General features: G+C 56.5%; 1 protein-coding gene across 1 annotated transcript in view; it reads left to right on the forward strand.

Moving 5' to 3' along the window:
- The window catches only part of LAMC3 (laminin subunit gamma 3), a 58,301-nt gene that overhangs the window by 12,641 nt on the left and 24,954 nt on the right, over positions 1-20,706 (forward strand). Inside the window, 9 exon segments of the mRNA XM_031450715.2 lie at positions 1,099-1,403; positions 5,832-5,962; positions 9,064-9,230; positions 11,433-11,621; positions 11,699-11,816; positions 13,636-13,734; positions 16,217-16,353; positions 18,521-18,631; positions 20,455-20,647. Coding sequence (XP_031306575.2) covers positions 1,099-1,403; positions 5,832-5,962; positions 9,064-9,230; positions 11,433-11,621; positions 11,699-11,816; positions 13,636-13,734; positions 16,217-16,353; positions 18,521-18,631; positions 20,455-20,647 — 1,450 coding nt within the window.

Raw genomic sequence — 20,706 nt, forward strand, 5'->3', positions numbered from 1 at the left:
GCTCCCCACCCTCATCCCCCTTCCCATCCCGGCCTCCCAGTACAGCTCTGAGTAATTGTGGTGGATCTGGGATCACTGTCGTGAGCACTCCTGGGTCCTGATGGTGGCAGCTGGGCAGGAAGGTGGGCAAGGTGGGTGCCTGAGGCTAGAAGACCCCCCATCTTGATGTCAGCAGCATGGGGGAGGGGAGCAGGACTAAAGCAGATGGAGAGAAGAGGCCACTGGGGGAGGGGGCAGCGTGCAGAGGGGGCCAAGGAGGGGATCCGGGGGCCCAGGAGGAACAGCCCAGGAGCAAGACCCAGGAGGCAGGGCCAGGAGGGTGGGCTGCACGGAGGCCTGCCTGGGGGAGGGGGCTTCCAAGATAACAGGCATGATCCGTGGCCCAGGAAGTAAGGCAAGGGGCCTCCTGCATGTGGCCACAGGGGGCTGTTGGTGAGGAGGCTTTGCAAGAGCAATTTCTGTCGAGCGGCTAGTAGAAGCTGAATTACACTGGGCTGAGGGTTAAGTTGGGAGGTGAGGTCGTGGGGCCAACAGATGTAGACTGCTCTTGGGAAATTCGGATCGAAGAGAAATTCAGTGGAAGCAGGAGGAATTCAGTGGAATAGAGGGGCCGGGAGGATTGTATTAGGGTTAGGCTGGCTTGAAACAGGCATGTCTCCGGACTCCAAGGGTCTGAAATCACCGGGAGGCAATCAGACCGAATGACACAAGTGGAAGGTTTGGCTTTGTTGGCGTACAACTTTCTAACGGTAGAGCAGTCTTCTTCAGGATGTGGCAACATCCCAGTGCTGGAGATATTTGAGCAGAAAGAGATGGCTGCCTGTCAGGGGTGTTACACTGCAGATTCCTGTGCAGGGAGGCCAATTGGCCTAGATAAGGGATGGTAAATACCTGGGAAGCGCACCAGCATGGTCCTTTCCAGTGTCCCTGACAGGCATCACTGATTGATCACAGCACACCCAGCTCGGTGCTCCAGGCAGCCTCTAACAATCCATCCATCCAGGACAGTTTACGCAGCACAGCCTTTCTGCTCTTCCTGGACCAGGATTCTGACTCTCCCTTCCCTTCTGTAAAATGGGTCCATGTCATCCTGTGCAGGGAAAGCTTACGAGATCACCTATGTGCGGCTGAAGTTCCACACCAGTCGCCCTGAGAGCTTCGCCATCTACAAACGCAGCCATGCTGGGGGCCCCTGGGAGCCCTACCAGTTCTACAGTGCCTCCTGCCAGAAGACCTACGGCCGGCCCGAGGGCCAGTACCTGCGCCCCGGCCAGGACGAGCGCGTGGCCTTCTGCACGTCCGAGTTCAGTGACATCTCCCCACTGAGCGGGGGGAACGTGGCCTTCTCCACCCTGGAGGGCCGGCCCAGCGCCTACAACTTTGAGGAGAGCCCCATATTGCAGGTCAGAGAGGAGTGGGGCTCAGAGGGGGCAGGACGGGGCTGCAGGCGGGACACTCAGGTCCAGGGGAGCCACAGGAAGTCTAAAGTGACAGGAGGACATGGGGCTGGGGGAGGGTATACTGCGAGATCCCATGGTTTTCAGATTTTTTTTTTTTAATTGAAGTACAGTCAGCTACAAAGTGTCAATTTCTGGTGTACAGCACAGCATCCCAGTCATGCATGTACATACCTATATTTGTTTTCATATTCTTTTTCGTTAAAGATTATTACAAGATAATGAATATAGTTCCCTGTGCTGTACAGAAGAAATGTGGTTTTTATCTATTTTTATATATAGTGGCTAACACCTGCAAATCTCAAACTCCCAAATTTACCCCTTCCCACCCGTGTCCCCCAGTTTTAAGCAGTAGAAGCTGTTGTTGGGTCTAAATCTTTTGTGGACGACTAAGAATGAAATAGATGGAAGACAGGTGCTCAGTCCAGCAGAAGTGTCCCTTCCCTCACCTCTATAGCAGAACTCTGTGACAGCCACCAGAAACGGAGGCCTGGAGCAGGGAAGGGGCTTCCCAGGGGCTCACGTGGGTTGGCAGAAGGGCCCAGAACAGAACCTAAGGGTCCTGACTCGTAGCTGCTGCTCCTGCTAGAATTCCCTCCTAAGGGCCCCGTTTCTCCCTCTGCGATGGACGGCATCCCCTGCCCTGTGTGTCTCCAAGAGCTTTTACGAGGATAAGAGGGAAAACGTGAAAAGAACCTGAGTTTGGAATCAGAGAGTCCTGGGATCTACGCTGTGAGGCAGGGCTGTCCAACAGAACTGTCTTCAGCAGCAGAAATGATCTCCGGCTGCACATTCTGGTGTGGCAGCCACGAGCCCCACGTGTCTGTCACACACATGGAATGTGACTAGCACGACTGAGGAACAGAGTTTTAAGTTTTATTTCATTTTAATGAATTTCAATTCAAAAAGCCACATGTGGCCAGCAGATGCCACATTGGACATAAAGTGGCCGGCACAGTGCGTGGCAGAGATGTGCTCATTCGTGCTTTGAAGACGAAGAGTTCCTGGTTGCTCCCCGACTTTAACCTTACAGCAGAGAGAATGGCAGGCTTGAGGCTGTGTCCATCCATACGGGTCCCCCCAGCCCGCCCACCTGGGTCCGGTATCAGCACCACGCATGCCCACATTTCTGTGTGTCAGTGACAGTGCGTCTGCAGATGCGGTGATCTGATGTTTTTGGCCATGGGACGGCCCGCTAGTCCACTTCCCTGGGTTCAGACAGGCCTATGCCGAGATGAACCACTGTCTCCTTCCCTCAACACGTTCAGAGCATTCCCTTTGCCTGGGATAACAAGGGGGCTGGGGTTAGAATCCTTGTTGTTTCTAGAGGGGACACTGAAGCCCAGAAAGAGGTTGTGTCCTGCCCGGATGCCCAGCACAAGAAGACACAGAGTCAGCCGCCCTGAGGTCCCCAAGACCACCCTCAGTTTCAGTGATTCCTTTCAAGGACTCACGGAACTCAGAAAAGCCGCTGTACTCATGGTGATGATTTATTACAGTGAAAGGATATAGACTGAAACCAGCAAAGGGAAGAGGCAGGTGGGGGCAGGTCCAGGGGCGACCGGCACAGGCTTCTAGGTGTCCTCCCCCAGTGGAATCGCGGGGACAGCGTTTATTTCTCAGCAATGATCTGAACACACTGCCATCCAGGGGAGCTCACTTGTGCCTTGGAGTCTGGGGTTTTTATAGGGGGTCTGCCTGTGGCCGACCTTAATCTCCAGCCCCTCCAGAGGTCAGGCTGATCCCATGTGGCCCAAGGCTCCCCGTAACTCACACTGTCAGCAGTGACTGTCTGGGGTGGCCCAAGGCCCAAGGTGAACAGAGACACTCTTATCAAGCAGGACATTGTAAGGGCTAACAGGTGACCCCCCCACCCCCCCGCAGGAGTGGGGGCCACAGGCCAGAGCTCTCCTTGTCTAAGGTTAATCCTTTACGGCACAGAATCACGTCTCCAGACGCCCAGGCAGCCCTGCTTAGCCCTTTAAAAATGTTCACATGTGATCATGATTCTGTTTAAAATGACAGTTTCTTCTCCCCGGGGCTCCGAGCTCTGTAGATCAGCAAACATCAGCCAAGGTCATTTGAAGACAAGCAGAAGGGCGGGGCCCCTGCGCCGCCTGCGTCTGTGCTGTCTTGGCAGTGGGGTTCCCTAACTTGTCCCATACGTCCTGGATGCTGTCCCTGATGGAGAAACAGCCTTTTCAGAAATGACCCCTTCTGCCGTCCCCAGGCAGAAGCCAAGGTCAGAGAAGGGCAAAGAAAAGCAGGTCCACCCTCCCCTGCTCTCCCATTCTCCCTCGGGGCATCCCCAGGGTGGTGCTTCCTCTGAGGACATGGAGCATTTGGGGTGGGGGTGGGGTGGGTGGAGGATGTGTCTGTGTGGTTGTTGGGTCTTGGGGCCCTCTGTCCCCCGTGGGGGTGCCAGGGACCTCAAGGAGAAGGCCAGCCCTCTCCAGGGTGCTGGCTGGAGCAGAGTCACTGCTGCTTGAGCGGGGACCCGCTTCTCCTGGTCCCCAAGGTCTGCCCAAAATCAACCCGAGGGCCCACCCGTAATTTTAGCTGGGGCCATTACTAGTTGCAAAAGCCTGTTCATTGCCTGTACGTCGGGGCTCCAGCTTGCCCGAAAGTGACCTCTAAGGCATCAGGGGGTGACTTGTACAGTTTGGGCTAAGCGAATAAATGCCCTTTCTCTCTCCTGCTCCCTTGCTGGTGTCTCAGGGAGATTTTGCTGCTGTTTCTGTTGCCATCAGCTTTGCAGACTGATGGAGCAGGTCACAGGCTGCAAAGCAGATACAGGAACTCAGAGGAGGGTCACTTCGGGCTGGAGAACCTGGGCAGGTCACTGCCCTCTGGGCTTCCCCATATGTTGAGGGCATTGGGGTAAATACAGGGAGGCAGGCAGCCTGGTGGCTAAAGCTGGGACTGGGGGAGGGGGTCAGATAGACCCGAATCCCAGCTTTGCTGTGCACCAGCCATGCAACTTGGAGCAGAATGTTTACCCTTGCTGAGCCTCAGTCTACTCATCTGTAAAGTGTGGGCAAGAATGACACCGACCCGTGGGGTTATTGTGAGGACCTGAGTTATAACTGCACGACGCGGGTCAGCTGCCGCGCCTTCCAGCTTGGACAGCAGCTGGGTGGAGTTCTCCGGGGGCACTTTTTCGGGAGAAAGAAGACTCTCAGAGCAACAGTATGCACTGCTGGGGCCCCACCCCTGGCCTTAGCCCTGGTGCCCCGGCTGCGCCAGGAACCAGCAGCATCAGCACCACATGGCACGTGCGGCAATGCAGAGTCTCAGGTCCCGCCCCAGACCTCTGATCAGAAGCTGCATTTAAACCAGATCTCTGAATGCACACTGACATTTGGGAAGTGATTCGGGAGGGGTGGGGGCTTACAAACTCAGCTGAGTGCTGAAGCTCCCACTGAAGTTTTCTGGTGCTGGACCCCTTCCCGGCTGAAGCATCCTCGGGCAGAGGCCCTGGGCCCCAGGCGGCCGGGCTCAGGGGTTGCTGAGCCCAGGGGGATAGGAGAGGCCTGCCGGCCCGACTCATGCTGGGGCAAGAAGGCAGACTTGGCCAGGAGTTCATTTTCTGTCCTGATGGGCTTGATTGCTGAACCAGGAGTTCCTGGGCTAAATTAAAATGCTGATTAACATTCAGCCGGAGTTCTGATTATAACAGCAGGCGGATGAAAATGCCAGCCTTCCGTGGGCTCTCCCCCACTGCCCCGCCAGCTCTTCACAGGGAAGCGGCTCATTCGGCCATCAGCACGGATTTATCGAGTGCCAGGCAGAGCCCGGGTCTGGGGCTGCGGTGAGAACCAGGGTCCTGAGCCTCTGCTCCCCTGGGGCCGTGTTCCTGGGACAGCCCCAGGCCTGGCCCGGCTGGGCAGGGTGGGAGGGCGCCCGGACACTCCTCCCCCAGCTGACCTCTAGAAAGCAGATGCACTTGCCGCTGGGAGCAGTCAGGTGACCTGTGTGACGGGGCTTTAGATGGGCTGCTTCAGCCCTTCCCCCAGCACCTTGACCACTTACTGAGCACATGCCGGACCCCGCGCCCTGCCGCTGACGTTGGCCGTCCGCCTCCGACACGCTCCTGGGGTCGACGTGGCTTCTTGTCCCATTTCACAGACGGGGAGATGGAGGCTCCAAGACCTTGAGCAACTTCCCCAAAGTTGCACGGCCAGGAAGGGACCCGAGAGCAAGGGCTCCTTATTTCTGCTGTGTTCTCAGAATCTATCTGGGCTTGGCCCGTTCCTGAGTCCCGCGAGACCCCCACCCCCGCCCAGGCCGCAAGCCGGACCTCCCGGCAGAGCAGGGTGCGAGTGAACATGCAGGAGCCCGTCGGTGCGATCCCCCTCCGCCTTGCCCCCCCAGGAGTGGGTGACCAGCACTGAGCTCCTCATCTCCCTAGACCGGCTCAACACGTTCGGGGACGACATCTTCAAGGACCCCAAGGTGCTGCAGTCCTACTACTACGCCGTGTCGGACTTCTCTGTGGGCGGCAGGTAGGCGGGAGGCCGGGCGGCGGCCCAGCCCCGGGACGGTGCGGCTGCCACGTGGGGCTGCCACGAGAAGCCACCTCTGGTGCCCCAGGGGAGAGGGAGCAGGAGCCTGGTGCCCTGGGCCCCCCATCCAAGGCCTTCGTGACCCAGCTGCACCCCACCTCCCAGCTCCGTCCCCCTGCTTTTCCAGCATCAGCTGTGTTTCCGCCACCCCCCCATCCACCCCCTCATTGGTGGGAGATGCCAGCCCTTTGTGCCTGCAGTCCCTTCCGCCTGGGGGGGGTCCCTCCCCCCTTTTTTCCTTTCTTTCGCATCTAACAGGTACATTCATTCCCGCACGTGGGCACGTTTGCAGCAGCATTCCACTCTCTGGTCTAACACACATAGCACGCTTTAAATTTCCAGCTGGACCCATGATCCATGGGACATGAGCCAAGCAAAGCTGGTTCCTGGTGGCCACGAGCAGGTGCAGGACCCTGGGCTTTCAAAGCTTAACTTCTTTTACCAGCTCTTGGGAGCTTATAGCTGATGAAGCCCATCAACTCTGTTCTTCCCCAGGTCTCCTCACGAACTTGGGCATAGCAGGGCTTCCCAAACATTTTTAGTAAGGCTTTGAGGCCTCTTGGCACCGGATGACTGGTTCAGGCTGCTCCACGGCCAAGGACCTGGAGAGGTCACCGAGGGAGCAGGCGTGACGTTTCCGCCCTCTTTCTCACATGGGGAACGTCCGGCTGTGCCGTCGGGACCCCCGGCCTTGGCCCACGTGCTCCTCTGACTTTGGTCAGTGCAGTAGCTTGTCTGTTTAAGCATCGTGGGATGAGGGAGGTCTTCAACATAAATGTTTATTGGGTGCCTTTTTTTTTTTTAATTTATTTTGGTTTTATTTTGGGGAGTGATAATTAGGTTTATTTATTTATTTACTTATTTATTAATAAAGGTACTGGGGATTGAACCCCGGACCTCTGGCATGCTAAGCACACACTCTGCCACCAAGCTATACCTTCCCCGCATCATTGGGCTTTTTCTTGGAAAGGAGAGAGGAGACGTGTATTCCTGCCCTAGGCCGACAGTAATCAGATCCGTCCCCAGTGATCATGTCACACGCCCCAGGGTAACACGGACCGGAGGCTTGGGCAGGGTGTGCTGGTGATCAGAGAGACCGCCCCTCAAAGAGGGTCCCCGCGAGGCTGGAGGAAGCAGGGGATGAGCGTGTGCGAGATCTGGGCCTGAGGAATGAGGAGACGGCCCTGTGGCTGGGACGGGGTCACTGAGACAGAAGGTTGTCAGGACCGCAGACCAGGTCTTTGTAGTCAGCAGGAAGCTGTGAAGAACTTGCCCAGGGTAGTTAACAGGGTGGGGTTTCTGAAACACCCCAACCCCTGACATTGCAAGAGGGCAGAAGGAGGGGAGGGAAGAAGCTGGTTAGGCAGAGCGGGTGCGGGGATGGGAGAGGGGTGGGCCCACAGTTATTTAGGACAGGAAGTCAGCTCAACCTGGGAGTGGTGGCCCATGGAGGTAGGAAGCAACTGGCTTCCAGGATTCAGGGATGCTGGGGTGGTGTTCAGAGGGGTGGAGCCGTCTGGGAAGGGAACTCGCGCCCCACTGCCTGCACTCAGAGGATCTGCGCCCTCGGGGGGTGGGGGCTCGGGAGTGAAGGGGAAATGAGGGTGTCTGTGAGGGCCCCTCTGCTGCCCCTCTGCCCCCGCCACTCCCACACTTGATTCAGGTCAAAGTGTCCAGCAGGAGGGCCTCTCCAAGGCTGGTGGAGGGCGCTGAGCTCCAGTACCTGCTGTCAGAGGGCTTCGGGACAGAGAACACCCGGGCCCAGCTGCCAGAGCCAGGCCACCCTTCAGTCCCTCTTTTGGGGTCAGAGGACTTTGTGAAGGAGGGAGGTGTTTGCAGCATTCCCTCGGGGACGTGGGCGGTCCCTTGTCCCGAGACCGGTGACCGCTGTCTCCCAAGCCTGCCTGGTGCCTGCCTCACCCCTGCAGGGATGCTGCGGCAATGCCTGCCCACCCTGAGCTCCCAGGGAGGCCTGGCAAGGAAACGATGCCCTGAGCCCTTCCCAAGCCCTGTGTCCCCAGAGTAGAGATTGGCAGTGGTCGGAGATTCTAACACCCACTTAGGACAGGGCCGGGAACACAGTTTCCGGTGGGCCACCAAGTGTCCATAGAGGAGTGTCTAGGAGCTTGGGGTCTGTGTGGAGTAGGAGAGAATGGGGTTCAGCTTCTGGTTCTGCCACTTAGCATCCGTCACTTCATGGCCTCAGTTTCCTCATCTGTAAAATGGGGATAGTTACGGCCCCTCTTGCTCCAGAGAGATGATGTGAGCTAATGGCTCAGCTGGGGGCTGGTAGAGAGGAGGGTTGGGAGCTAGAATCTGTGGCCATCCTCTGAGTGGCTCAATCTGGCTACTCGGGACAGGGGTGACAGCCCCACAGGGTTCAAATTCAGCCGAGCATGCTGTGTGCCCCTGCCCCTGCCCGAGCACCCTTGTTCCTGCCTGATTCCACCAGTCTCCTGACCCTGTGGGAGGGTGGGTGAGGCAGGCCAGGGCTGCCCTCAAAGGCACAGGCTCCCAGGGGTCTTGAGACGAGTTGGGGGCTGTCCTGTGTAAGGAGCAACCTCTTTCTCATCCCTTTAGACAGAAAGGAGGGCCCTGAGGTGGGCCCCCTGGCTGCCCCCACCTTCCACCCGCTGTCCTGAGCTGGCTCAGCCTCTACCCAGGAGACTGAGGTGACTCCTCCCCAGGTCCCTCTCCGCCCCCGGGGTGAGGCTCCTCCAGGGCAGAAGCCTTCAGCCGCAGCATCAAGAACTTTGCTGTTACCACCCGGTGGCCTCGGGCAACCTCTCTGTGCCTCAGTCCCTCCTTCTGTTAAATGGGGCTGATACTGGGCGTGTGATGACACAACAGCATGTGTACAGAGCTCAGGACAGCCCCGTGCCGTCCGTTCTGGTACTGTTGCCCCAGGCACATAGTAGGTGTCCAGTGCCGCTTCAGAGCTGAGCAGTAGAATCAGGGGCTCACCTGGTGAGTAACCCCTCCTCTGCCGGCACCTACGCCAGCTTCCAGAGCCCCCACTCCCCGCCGTGTTCTTTTCCCAGATGCAAGTGCAACGGGCACGCCAGCGAGTGTGGCCCCAACGAGGAGGGCCGGCTGGCCTGCCGGTGCCAGCACAACACCACGGGCGCGGACTGCCAGCGCTGCCTGCCCTTCTTCCAGGATCGCCCGTGGGCCCGGGGCACAGCCGAGGCCGCCAACGAGTGTCTGCGTGAGTGTCTTGGGGCCTTGGGGGCCAGAGGCCAGCGGTGCAGGCTGGGAAACCAGCTCCCCAACCCTGGTGGGGGGGGGGCTGCTCCTGGGTGGGCCTGGGGGCAGCCCTGGGCCCTGAGTTGGGGATGAGGAGGAGCTGAGGGAGAGCTGGAGGGGAGTGCATTTGATGGTGTGTCCTCATCCCCACAGACAGCTAGCCAGACCGAGTCTCCCAAGCAGAGGCGTCCATGGCAGGAGGGCTGGGCAGGACCCCGGACTTAATTCTTTTGTTTCAACTGCTCCAGCTGCAGCTGCTAATCAAAGCCAGGCTGCCCCAGATCCCCCAGGCAGCCCTTTGATGCCCCGGCCCCCATGTGTTGTGGCTGGGGCTGCCTAACCTCAGAGATGATGGTGCCGGCACATACCTTCTCCAGGGACGGGGGCCGTGCATGGGGTGTGGGGGGGGGAGCCTTTCAGCCTGGTGTGCCACCTCCAGTTTCCCAGTGTCCCCAAGCCCTGCCTCGTCTCCCCCAGCAGTCATCGGGCTTGCTTCGGGCTGCCACGTGTAGCCGGCTGTCGCTGGGCACCAGCCCCCACCAGCTAGCTGCTGCACGTGTCCACGTGCTGGCGTCCTGATGGCTCGGCCTCTGGGCCCGCTGTGCTCCTGGCCCTGGGTTGTTGGCATCTAGAGCTGGGCTGGGGAGGGACAGCCTGTTCCATGGAACTTGGCACTGTCTGCAGGAGGTTCCTGGGGCCACCATGGCCCTAGTGAGTTTCTGCTGCCCTCGCTGGCCTGCCTCCACCAGGAAGTCCTCTGGGAGTGAGGACACTGGCTGGCTCACCCATTATGAGTCTGGGGCTGTCTCCATGGTGGGGACACAAAAGTCCAGACTACTTCTCCTGCCACGTCCTCACCCCTGTGGTCACATCTCTGTCCTCCCAGTCCCCAGCCTGGAAGCTGGGGCTTTGTGCCTGACCCTTCACCACCCCCGAGGCCAGGCAGCCCCTGGGCCCTGATTTTGACCTCACCCACCTACCTCCAACCCATCTGTGTCCTTCTACTCAACCAACACCGTGGTCCAGGCCCACCACCCCTCGTCTGAACACTGGAAGCCCCCTCCTCCCTGCCTTCCCAGCCCCCAGCACCCCCTCCGCCTGTAGCAAGAGAACTTTTAAGTGCAAATGCAATTACGTTCATTCCCTAGCAACGCTCCCACAGTGCCCCTGCTTCAAGGTGAAGTCCACAGACCACGGCTGCCCAGCCTCCCTGGATCAAGCTCATCTGACCTCGACCGCAATAGCTGCCCCCTGCACCCCTCCTTGACCTGTCACACTGCACGATGTCCCCACCTCTGCCCTGGCCATCACATAACATGCTCTCTCCCCACCCCCACATGAGGCAAGCCTTGCTTCTCTAGCTGGGGCACAATTATCCTCTCATCTCCTGCTTGGGACCCTCCACTCCCCTCCCCTCCCCTCCCCTCCTTCTCCCTGCCAGTTCCTTCCTGCTCACCCTTTAGATTCAGCTTAGCTGTGCCTTCCTCCAAGAAGGCTGGTCCCATCCTCCCAGGAGAGCTGTAGGGCCCTCCTTTTACCTCCCGGAACCACCCTGCTTCTCCCATCACACCTGCAGGATTTTCACTTACTGGCTGCACCTGGCCGCTGCCATCAAACAGTGGGCACTTGTGTGTAGGAGCTGGGTTTGTACTGTTCACTGGTCCAGCCCCCGCTGGGCTCACCACAGGAGTCAAGACAGAGATGATTCTTTGTACATACGTTTTTAAAAATGTATTACTGCGTAAATGAAAGGTGGCTTGTATTCTCCGCTTGCTTCTGAGTGACCTCATGGTCACTTGGGATCACATTCACACACTGTTGTGGCTTAGAGGACCCAAAGGAGATCTTGGAGGGAGCCACACTGCCACTCCACAAAGTAGGCAGTCTGATCCATGACCAGATGACTGTACATCCTGGCTTGCCTGGGAGGGTCGTGTATTTGGATGTATTTATTAATGGTGCCCCCTTTGTTCTTAAAAGTGTCCTGTTTTGGAAGGTCAGTTAATGAGTCTCCAGATCCCTGGTCAAGCCAGGCCTGAACTCCACCCTTGACCTTTCTTCATCTGCCTGCTCATTCAGCATAAGGAGGCTGATTGGCACAGACTCCCCTCCTACCCTGTGTCACAGCCTCTCACACACACCCTCCCCTGTCTCCTGCCCACAGCTTGCAACTGCAGTGGCCACTCTGAGGAGTGCACCTTTGACCGGGAGCTCTTCCGTAGCTCGGGCCATGGTGGGCGCTGCCTCCACTGCCGTGACCACACAGCGGGGCCGCACTGTGAGCGCTGCCAGGAGAATTTCTATCGCTGGAACCCATGGGCGCCATGCCAGCCGTGTGACTGCCACCCGGCAGGTGAGTGGGCCCTGCCACCCCGAACCCCCACCCCTGCCCTGTTCCGGCCCCTGCAGCCCTGTGCCCTCCCTCCCCAGGCTCCCTGCGCCTCCAGTGCGATGACTCGGGCACCTGTGTCTGCAAGCCCACGGTGACAGGCTGGAAGTGTGACCGCTGCCTGTCTGGGTTCCACTCGCTCAGCGAGGGCGGCTGCAGGTGAGGGGGGGGCAGCGGGTGTGGGCAGCCCAGCAGGGGTGCACGTGGTGGATTTGGACAGAACAATGGAAAGCAGGAGGGAAGGGATATTAGCTGTCCTTCCGTCCCTCTTTCCTTCCCTCCTTCCATCCCTTCATTCCTTCATTCCTCCCTCTATTCAGCACTTTCTTATTCTGCAACTACCATGCCCCAATCCCAAGAGAATACAAGAGACATCCTGTCCCTGGAGAGGCAGACAGACATACAGGATGAGCAAGAGACAGGGTGTGAGCCCCGTAGAAGTTCAGCGAGTCTTGGGGGTCAAGGACAGGCCTCCTGTAAGAGGCTCTGAGTTCTAGTGTGAGACCTGACACAGGAGGGCTGGTGAGAGGAAGGAGGGGCAAGTGTTCCAGCCAGGGGAGAACACATGCAAAGGCCCTGAGGCTAGTGCATGGTGAAGCTCAGGAGGATGAATAGGGAGTGCAGGCAGGAGGGGGTGCAGAGGCAGAGGGTCCGGCAGGGCCCCGGAGGCCTCAGGAGGAGCTGTGGACAGATGAGAAGCAAGAGTGGGATGAGGTTGGAGGCAGGGCAGAGGCTGCAGCAGGCTTGTGGCCACTGGCACTCGGGTTTGGCCCTGGAGAGGCAGAGACCTGGATGAATTCCTGAATCCCTTGGAAAGCAGAGTTGGCAGGAGGTGGTTACTAGGGAGTGGACAGAAGAAGGGATGAAGGCTGACATCCAGGGTTCTGCTTTGGGCATGTGGGTGAAGGGAGGCCACTCATGGCAAGGGGAGCACAGTGCAGAGAGGCTGAGTCTGCAGTGCCAGTGGGGCATCCAAGGGGAGAGAGATGGGCAGGGGGCTACCGGGAGCTGGACCTCAGAGGCAACGTCTAACACATTACTGTCACTTGATTAAGAAAATACGCAATAACCAAAAAAAAAAAGCCATTATAAATTCAGAAGCACTTTTAAATGAACTTGGTTTTGGTTAATTGCAGCAATCTCCTTGTATGTTTGAAAAGCAGTGGAAATGCACTTGGGAGGTGTGGGAAGTTCTCAGATCCCTCATGAAACAGTGGTTCGAAGCACAAAATTGGTCATTAAGTGGAGACCTGGATGCTTTTCCAGGGTCTCTCTGGCCTCTGGGCCTTTGCACATGCCATCCCGCCTACTCCAGAGCATTCTCCTTTCCCTCAACCTGCCATGTCCCCCTGCCTGTGTGTGAACAAAGTCCTATTCATTCTTCAGTTCTCAGCCAAGGTACTACTCCCCCAGCAAGTCTTCCTTCCTCCCTGTGCCCTCGTCCCCACTCTAGGGACCTCCCGGTGCTGCCACAGCCTCTTGTACACTCTCTCCCGTAGCACTGATCAAAGTACAGCATCTCCCTGTTTGCTCTCTGTCCTCACTGGATCATGCTCTGTGAAGACAGGAACCACGTCTTGTCAGATGGTGGATGGATGGGTGGGTAGATGGAAGGGTGGGTGGATGGAAAGATGCATGGATGAGTGAGTGAATAGGTATGTGGGTGGGTGATGGATAGAAGGATGACAGAATGAATAAATGGATCAGTGGACGGAAGGATGCACAGATGGATGAATGAGTGGATGGAGGGACAGACGGATGGATGGATAAGTGGGTGGGTAGGCAGATGACTTACTATTCAGGTGAGTGGATGGGTCACTTCCTTCACTCAGTGGGAACAGTAAAGCTGGAGGACAGGCTCTTGGGTCTGCCTTCCTCCTGTTCCCGGGGAAGGATAGATTCCTTCCAAGGAAGATGGGCTATTTCCACTCTGGAGATGCTCACTGGACACCTTCCTCTCATCCCGTCTCTTTGGCAGACCCTGTACCTGCAATCCCGCAGGCAGCCTGGGCACATGTGACCCCCACAGTGGGCGCTGCCCCTGCAAACAGAATGTGGAAGGCAACTTATGTGACAGGTTGGTGAACCGATCCAGTAAGCCTGCTGGAAGTGCCTCTGGGCTTGTGATGGTGGGAGGAGCAGGGGGCATGGTCCTCACAGACTTGGGCAACCCCACCACCTGGCACCCTTCCTGGAGCACCATGGATCTGACACCCAGGGAGTTATGTAAAAGTTTTATGACACCATTTATACTTTGACCCACCACCACTGATGGTTCATAAGCTGTGAAAATACATCTTTCGGGTTTTTTTTTTTCTGGTTCAGAATCCTGAAAAGAAAGAGCTAGAAAGGATAGGAGAGATCGTCTAATCCAGACGTAGCAAATATGTGGTTACTTGTACCACAGCCCGCCCATCCCACACCCAGGGCAGACATAACTAATGGAGCACTATCACAACCCTTCCATCTCACACCCAAAGCAGACATCACTAATGGAGCACAGCAGTCTTTATTGTGAGCCCTACTATAACCTTAGAATCCTTCTCTACACCCTGCTCCAAGAAGCTCCTACCAGTTGAGCTGAGATTCAGGCCTGTTTGCCATCCTTGCCATCCTGTCTTGGAGCGTCTAAAGCTCAACGAGGCAGAAAGACTTTTCCCTAAACTTCCTCCTCCTTGTGTTATGGGGCCTCCCAGCTCCAGCAGTGGGCTGCCAGCAAATGTGGGTTTACCTCCTTGGGCGCATGCTATCATTTCTTCCTGGCTTCGTCCCTGACCTCTGAAGCCTTTGTGGCCTGTGCAGGGTGTGCCAGGGGCTCCTCATCCTCTGGCCATGGGCTGTGTGTTGGAGAACCTGACACGGCATCATTTTGTGGGCTCGACTCTTGCCAGACTGTGTGAGGCCTGTTCTGGTTCAGGAAGAATCCTGACCTTGAGTCTCACCTTGGCCGGCCCCAGGCCACCTCCTCATCTTGTCTGCATGTGGTCTGCTCAGTCTTCCTCCTCTGGGACCCCCAAGTGAGGAGGAAGAGTGGAGTTGGGGGGTTATATCCCGCTAGCTCTGCTCCACTGCATCGAGTCTTGAGGGAGATCCTCCATGGAGCCTCAGTTTGCCCAGCTGTGAAATGGGAGGGCTGGGTGAGATGTATTTGTCGGAGCTGGCCGGGCGTTGGGGCATTGTCAGAGCGTCTCATGAGTTGGATTCCTCCACCTGGGCCAGCTCGAGTGGAGTTCCCCACCCCTTACACACTGGGGTGCAAACCAGGAATCTGTGTTTGTAAAAGGCCTCTCCAGGGCTCCTTGGAGAAATGGCTGATTCTGAGGCAGGAAAAACATCAAGATGAGCCTGGAGCATCTCATAGTGCCAGAAAGCAGGGGTGTGCTTAAAACAAAACCAGACAAAAACAAACCCCCCCAAAACCCCAAGCCAGCATGGGGGTCCGTGTCAAAAGGACATGAACGCCAGCCTGAAAGAGTTCCCCAAACTGGAACAAAATTTTAAAAGACAGTATTGGATTATAAGCCAAAGGATAAAATAAATATCTGGGTCCACACAGATATAAATAGATGAGTGAATAAATAAATACAGGGACGAAGGGACAAATCTTCCTTACAGAAGAATTCCAAATTATAAACGTGGACGGAACGAGGGAAGTATAAAATCACTGTTGGAATATCAGAGGAACAACTGCTGTAGGCAAGAGCCTCTGGTGAGGACTGAAATGTGTGGGCAGGATTTGTGGGAGAAACAGGATATTTGCATAGCCCCCAAGTATCTCCCTCAAAATATTTGCTAGTGACTGATGGTTTCAACATGTGTGGGCAATTCTTTGATTACCCCCTCCTCCCAGAGGTGGCGCTTAATTCCCTTCCACTCGACTGTGGGCTGAATTCAGTGACTTGCTTCCAGTGACTAGAATATGGCAGTTGCGCAGTGGAGAAACCTGGCAGGCAGCGCCTTCACCAAGTGGTGAAGGTTAACGTCGCCAGTGACATCACGTGGGTATCATTTACCCCAATGTGTTGTGACAAGAGGGACACTTCACCTCTGTTTTGTCCCAAAACCCATAGCCCCAGTCTGATCATAAAAAAACATCAGACAAACCCAAATGGAGAACATTCTGCAAAATACCTGACCAGTCCCGCCCAAAGTGTCAAGGTTGTAAAAAGCAAGGAAAGACCGAGAAGCTGTTACAGATGAGAGGAGATGAGGGTCACGTCGAAATGCAACGCCATGTCCTGATCCTGGAGCAGAAAGCAGACATTCGTGGGAAAAGGGGAGAAATCTTAATAAAGCCTGGGGTTTAGTAAATAACAGTAACCGATGTTAATTTCTTGGTTTTGACAAACGTCCCCTGGTAATGTCAGATCTTAACATAGGAAAAGCTGGGCGGAGAGGCTGTGGGAAGTCTCTCTACAATCTCTGCAACTCTTCTGTAAAGCTGAAATTAAAAAAAAAAAAAAATCCCCAGTTATTCTGAGCTCGCATTAGCCTAGCTAGGATCCTCTGAACCTGGCCGGTTCATTTGACCTCATGGGCATGTCCTACCTCCATTTCAGATGTCGCCCGGGCACATTTAATTTGCAGCCCCATAACCCAGCCGGCTGCAGCAGCTGCTTCTGCTACGGCCACTCCAAGGTGTGTGCGGCCGCTGCCCAGTTCCGGGCGCACTACATCCTCTCCAACTTCCGCCAGGGTAAGAGGTACCTCCCCCCGCAGCCACCTCCGCGGGGTCTGCTCCCAGCCCAGGGGGGGCAGGCGGTCCTGCTCTGGGGAGGTCCTGCGATGCTGGAGGGGGAGAGTGTGGAAAGGTGGGGGCAGCCTCAGGCCCCCAGCCCGCGTGTCTCCCACGGGCCCCTCTGTGTCCCTCAGCACAACCCAGCATCTCCCTGCACCCCTTGGCTCCCTCCCAGCCCGTGTCTCCTTCCTCAGCCTCCAGCAGGGGTGGGGGCTGGGGTATGTGGCAGCCTTTGGAGCCCCTGGGGGAACTTCCAATCACTTTGTCAAGACTGGCCTCCTTGGCGGACCTCAGTGCCTGGGATCCAGGCTCAATCCCCTGGCCCCTGTTTATCCAGCACCTGTGTACACCAGGCACTGTGTGTGGCGCTCTGAACCTTGCATTCAGCCGTAGCTTACGTGGGTCCCTGCCTCTCCCCACTGAGCCTCCCCGCCCCTCATCTCCCCCAGGGAGAGAGACCCTCAGGGCTGGCTCTGGGACGCCCCAGATGGAGGAGGCAGTGCACCCTCTGCTGGACACCACGCAGAAAGCAGGACGGAGAAGGGCTTGGATGGGGGAACAGCGTTGTGGTCACCTGGCAGCGAGGCTAGGATGTCAGTGTCAGACGGCCCTTAGAACAACATCATGATCCTTTCTCACTCTGAGCCAGGCCCTTGGTTTGGCGATTCAGTCAGCATCTCACGTTATCTCACAAACACCCTCGGCCGGCTGTTCTCAAACTTTTTATTTAAAAAATTTTTTTTTAGTTCTCAAACTTTTTGGTCTCTGGATGCTTTTCTGCTCTTGAAAATTGAGGCCCTCAAAGGGCTTTTATTCATGTGGGTTGCTTGTCTGTATATTTTCTGTATTAGAAATTAAAACAGAAAGATATCTGTGTATTACTTTATTTTAAAATGACCAGAGTAAACTTACAACAAAATATAGCATCCACCCGTGAAAAACAACTATCTTTTTAAAAGGCAAAAAAGTTTTGTGAAAAGACTGCTGCTCATTTTACATCTTTGCACGTCTCTGTAAGATTAATAGAAGTCAGTTGATTCTTACCACAGTTTCTGCCATTTAATCTGTTGTAACATCATACCTCTTGCAGCTTCTGGAATGTTCTCACTGTGAGAAAGAAAATGAAAAATGCAAATGACATTTTAGTGTTATGAAGAAGATAGTTTGACCTCATAGTCTCCTGAAAGAGTCTTAGGAATCTCCCAGGATATTCAAACCAACTTTGGGAACTGCTACAGGGCCATAGTACCTCATTGCCCCTCTTCTGCAGATGAGGAACTGGCTTCAGAGAGGTTAAGTAACTTGCCCAGGGTCACACAGCCAGCAAGGGACAGTCCCTAATCTGGCACTGAGGAGCCCCAGACCCCCCTTTTCTGACCTCTTTCCCGTTCTTCATCACTCCCTCCTCACCCCTGGGGTGCCCCGGGTGTTGGGCCTCCACCCCGTTCCCCAGCTGCTCCCTGGAGAGCGCCCCCTGGAGGTCACTTGCTCTGTGCCAGATTGTGCTGGGTGTATGGTACACCGTCACCAGAGGGAGGGTGGACTGAACTGGGCCTGGGGACAAGGCCTGGGTTCCCAACCTGGCCTGGCCACTATCTAACCAGCAGCCTCCTTGGGTGCAGTGGGGCTCATGCACACACACCTCAAAGGACGGAGTGGTGAGGTCATGAGCAAGGAAGTTCTCTGAAGACTTGAAGGCGAGATCAAGTCCAGTCTTACCAGAGATGGCCCACAATAGGTGTCTCTGGATGTGTCCTCGTGGTGTGCTCAGAGCCTGCCAGAGGGGCAACGGAGGCCCAGAGGTCTCACCAGGCCCCAGCAGAGCAGGGTCCCTGAGTCTTCCAGCTTCTCCTGGGGTCACCTCCCACCCTGAGACCCCCATCCTGATCTGCGCTGGGGATCTGAGCTCCCTGGCTCTGGGCTTGGAGGATTTGCTAGCACCAGCCGGCTCTCATCCCCAGGGGCCTGTCCCTAGGACTGTCTCTCCCCTCTCTGGGCCCCACTGTTTCAGCTGCACTCAGGCCTCTGGAGGCCATCCTTGGGACCCAGGGAATGGTGGGAAGTGGGAGGGGGCAGAGTCCACTCTCCAGGGCCTCACAGGGGCCTGTATGTGTCTGCCATCTAGGAGCCGAGGGCTGGCGGGCCGGAAGCATGGGGGACCCAGAGCATCCTGCACGATGGAGCCCGAGGGGGCTCTTTCTGAACCCAGACGAGGAGGAGGAGCTCACAGCACCAGGTACCTCCCAGCACGGGCAGGGGCAGGACTGCCCGCGCTCATTTCCTGTAGCCATTGTGACAAATTACCACCAACTTAGTGGCTAAAACCAACACAAATGTGTTCTCTCAGTGTTCTCTGGAGGCCAGAAGCGTCTTACTGGGCTGAAATCAAGGTGTCAGCTGGGCCGTGTTCCTTCTGGAGGCTCTAGGGGAAAATTGGTCCCCTTTGTTTTTCCAGCTTCCCGAGGCTGCCTGCATCCCCCTGCTCACGGCCCCTTCCTCCTCCTTCGAGGCTGGGCAAGTCTTTCTCATACTGCATCTCTGACACCAGCTCTTCCGCCTTCCTCTTCCTCCTTAAGGATCCTTGCGGTTACCTGGGGCCCAGCGGATAATCCAAGATAATCTCTCTACTTTAAGGTCTGCTGATTAACAACCTTAATTACCCGTGCCATGACACTTAACGCAGTCACAGATTCTGGGGATCGGGACATGGACACCTTTGGGGGCTGTTTTTCTGCCAACCATGTGCCCCACAGCATCTGCTGGAGCCTGCCCCCCTACACACACCGCCCTTCCTGACCACAGCCTTACCACCCAGGGCTCCTGCAGGCCACTGTCACACCCCAGACAATCCTTGTGCATTTCCCATCAGCCTCTCGCCCCACCGGGCTGCCCTGCCCAGGGCCCTGGTATTCCTGTAGAAGCAAGAAGTTCTCGATTATTCTGAACCACCCCCCGCCAACGAGGGCAACTTTGGTCTCCTGGAGACTGCATCGGACCGGGAGCCTGGAGTCCATTCTTAGTTCTACTGCGGCCAGATTTGGGGTCCATGGCGTCCCCGACCCAGTCCTGCCCTTTCCCTCCCTCTGCAAGAGGGGTGGGTGGGATGGTGCACAGACAGCTGAGGAGCTCTGTGGACGCAGCCCCCCCCTGCAGTCAGGAAGCAGAGAGTCCTTGGGCTCGCCCTAGGGCAGGTGTTCCAAGTTCAGATGCCTGAGAGCAGAAAACACGCTCTATTCGGTGGCTGCTTTGTAGACACATTTAAGAGACAGGGGTTATTCACTCAAGAAGTGTCTGCTGGGTTCCCTGCTGGATGCTGGGTGAGGCAGGTGGTGAACGCAAACGGTTTTATTTCCCTTCTTGCCCCACACACTCCCGTTTGAGTACAGGAGGACTAGGGGAAGGAACGATGGGGTGTCTGTTGTTCGCTTTCTTTCTGTGTCATGATTTTCCACAGAAGCACTTGGTTCAAGCAGAGAAAGAGTACGAACAGCTATATTAGGGCTCATTGGTCTCAGCTGGAAGCGAGCTCAGACTCCCGGGCAGAGGGTAGCCCGTGGGGGCTGTCAGCGCCCCTGCTTAGTCACGCAGGTGACACACTTACCTTGTCCTGCTTTGAGCCTCACTAAATTCCCCCGCGTGCGGGTCCCCCAGGAATTCCGTGCTCCCCGGGCATCGTGAGTGCTGTGTAAACAGGCAGGCACCATCGCCGTGTGTACTGTGTGCATCTCCCCTGCTCCCACACAGCCCCCCTCGTCCCATCACACTTCGCCGATGAAACTCAAGTTCAAAGAGAAAAGTAATAAGAATGTCAAGATAGTGAGCGCAGAGCGTTAAACCGGGCGTGGGGCGCCGTGTGGCTGCAGGGCGGCCGCTGAGCCAGCCAGGTGTGGGCGGGCACCCTCCACATCTGAGGGTGTGCGGGGCCATGCCGAGACACTTTGGTTTCCTCCTTGCTGTGGTTTTATCTTTTGAAGGTTTAATTGCCGATAAAATCAATATAGACATGTAAAGTCAAGCTAATTAAGTGAAGACGATCAAAACCTCTTCTCTTGTCTTCAGAGAAGTTCCTGGGAGACCAGCGGTTCAGCTACAGGCAGCTCCTCACTCTGACCTTCCGGGCCCCTCCCGGGGGCTCCCCGCCCCCCGTGCAGCTGCGGTTGGAAGGGGCACGCCTGGCCCTGACTCTGCAGCCCTCCAGCTCGTCCGGCCCCCAGGATGCCGGGCAGGTGGGGGAGGTCCAGCTCGGGTTCCAGTAAGTGTCCTGCTCTGTCCTAAGGGAGACAGAGTGGTCCCTGAGGTCCAGGCACGCTC

Source organism: Camelus dromedarius, chromosome 10, assembly GCF_036321535.1.
Source record: "Camelus dromedarius isolate mCamDro1 chromosome 10, mCamDro1.pat, whole genome shotgun sequence".
NCBI lineage: Eukaryota > Metazoa > Chordata > Mammalia > Artiodactyla > Camelidae > Camelus > Camelus dromedarius.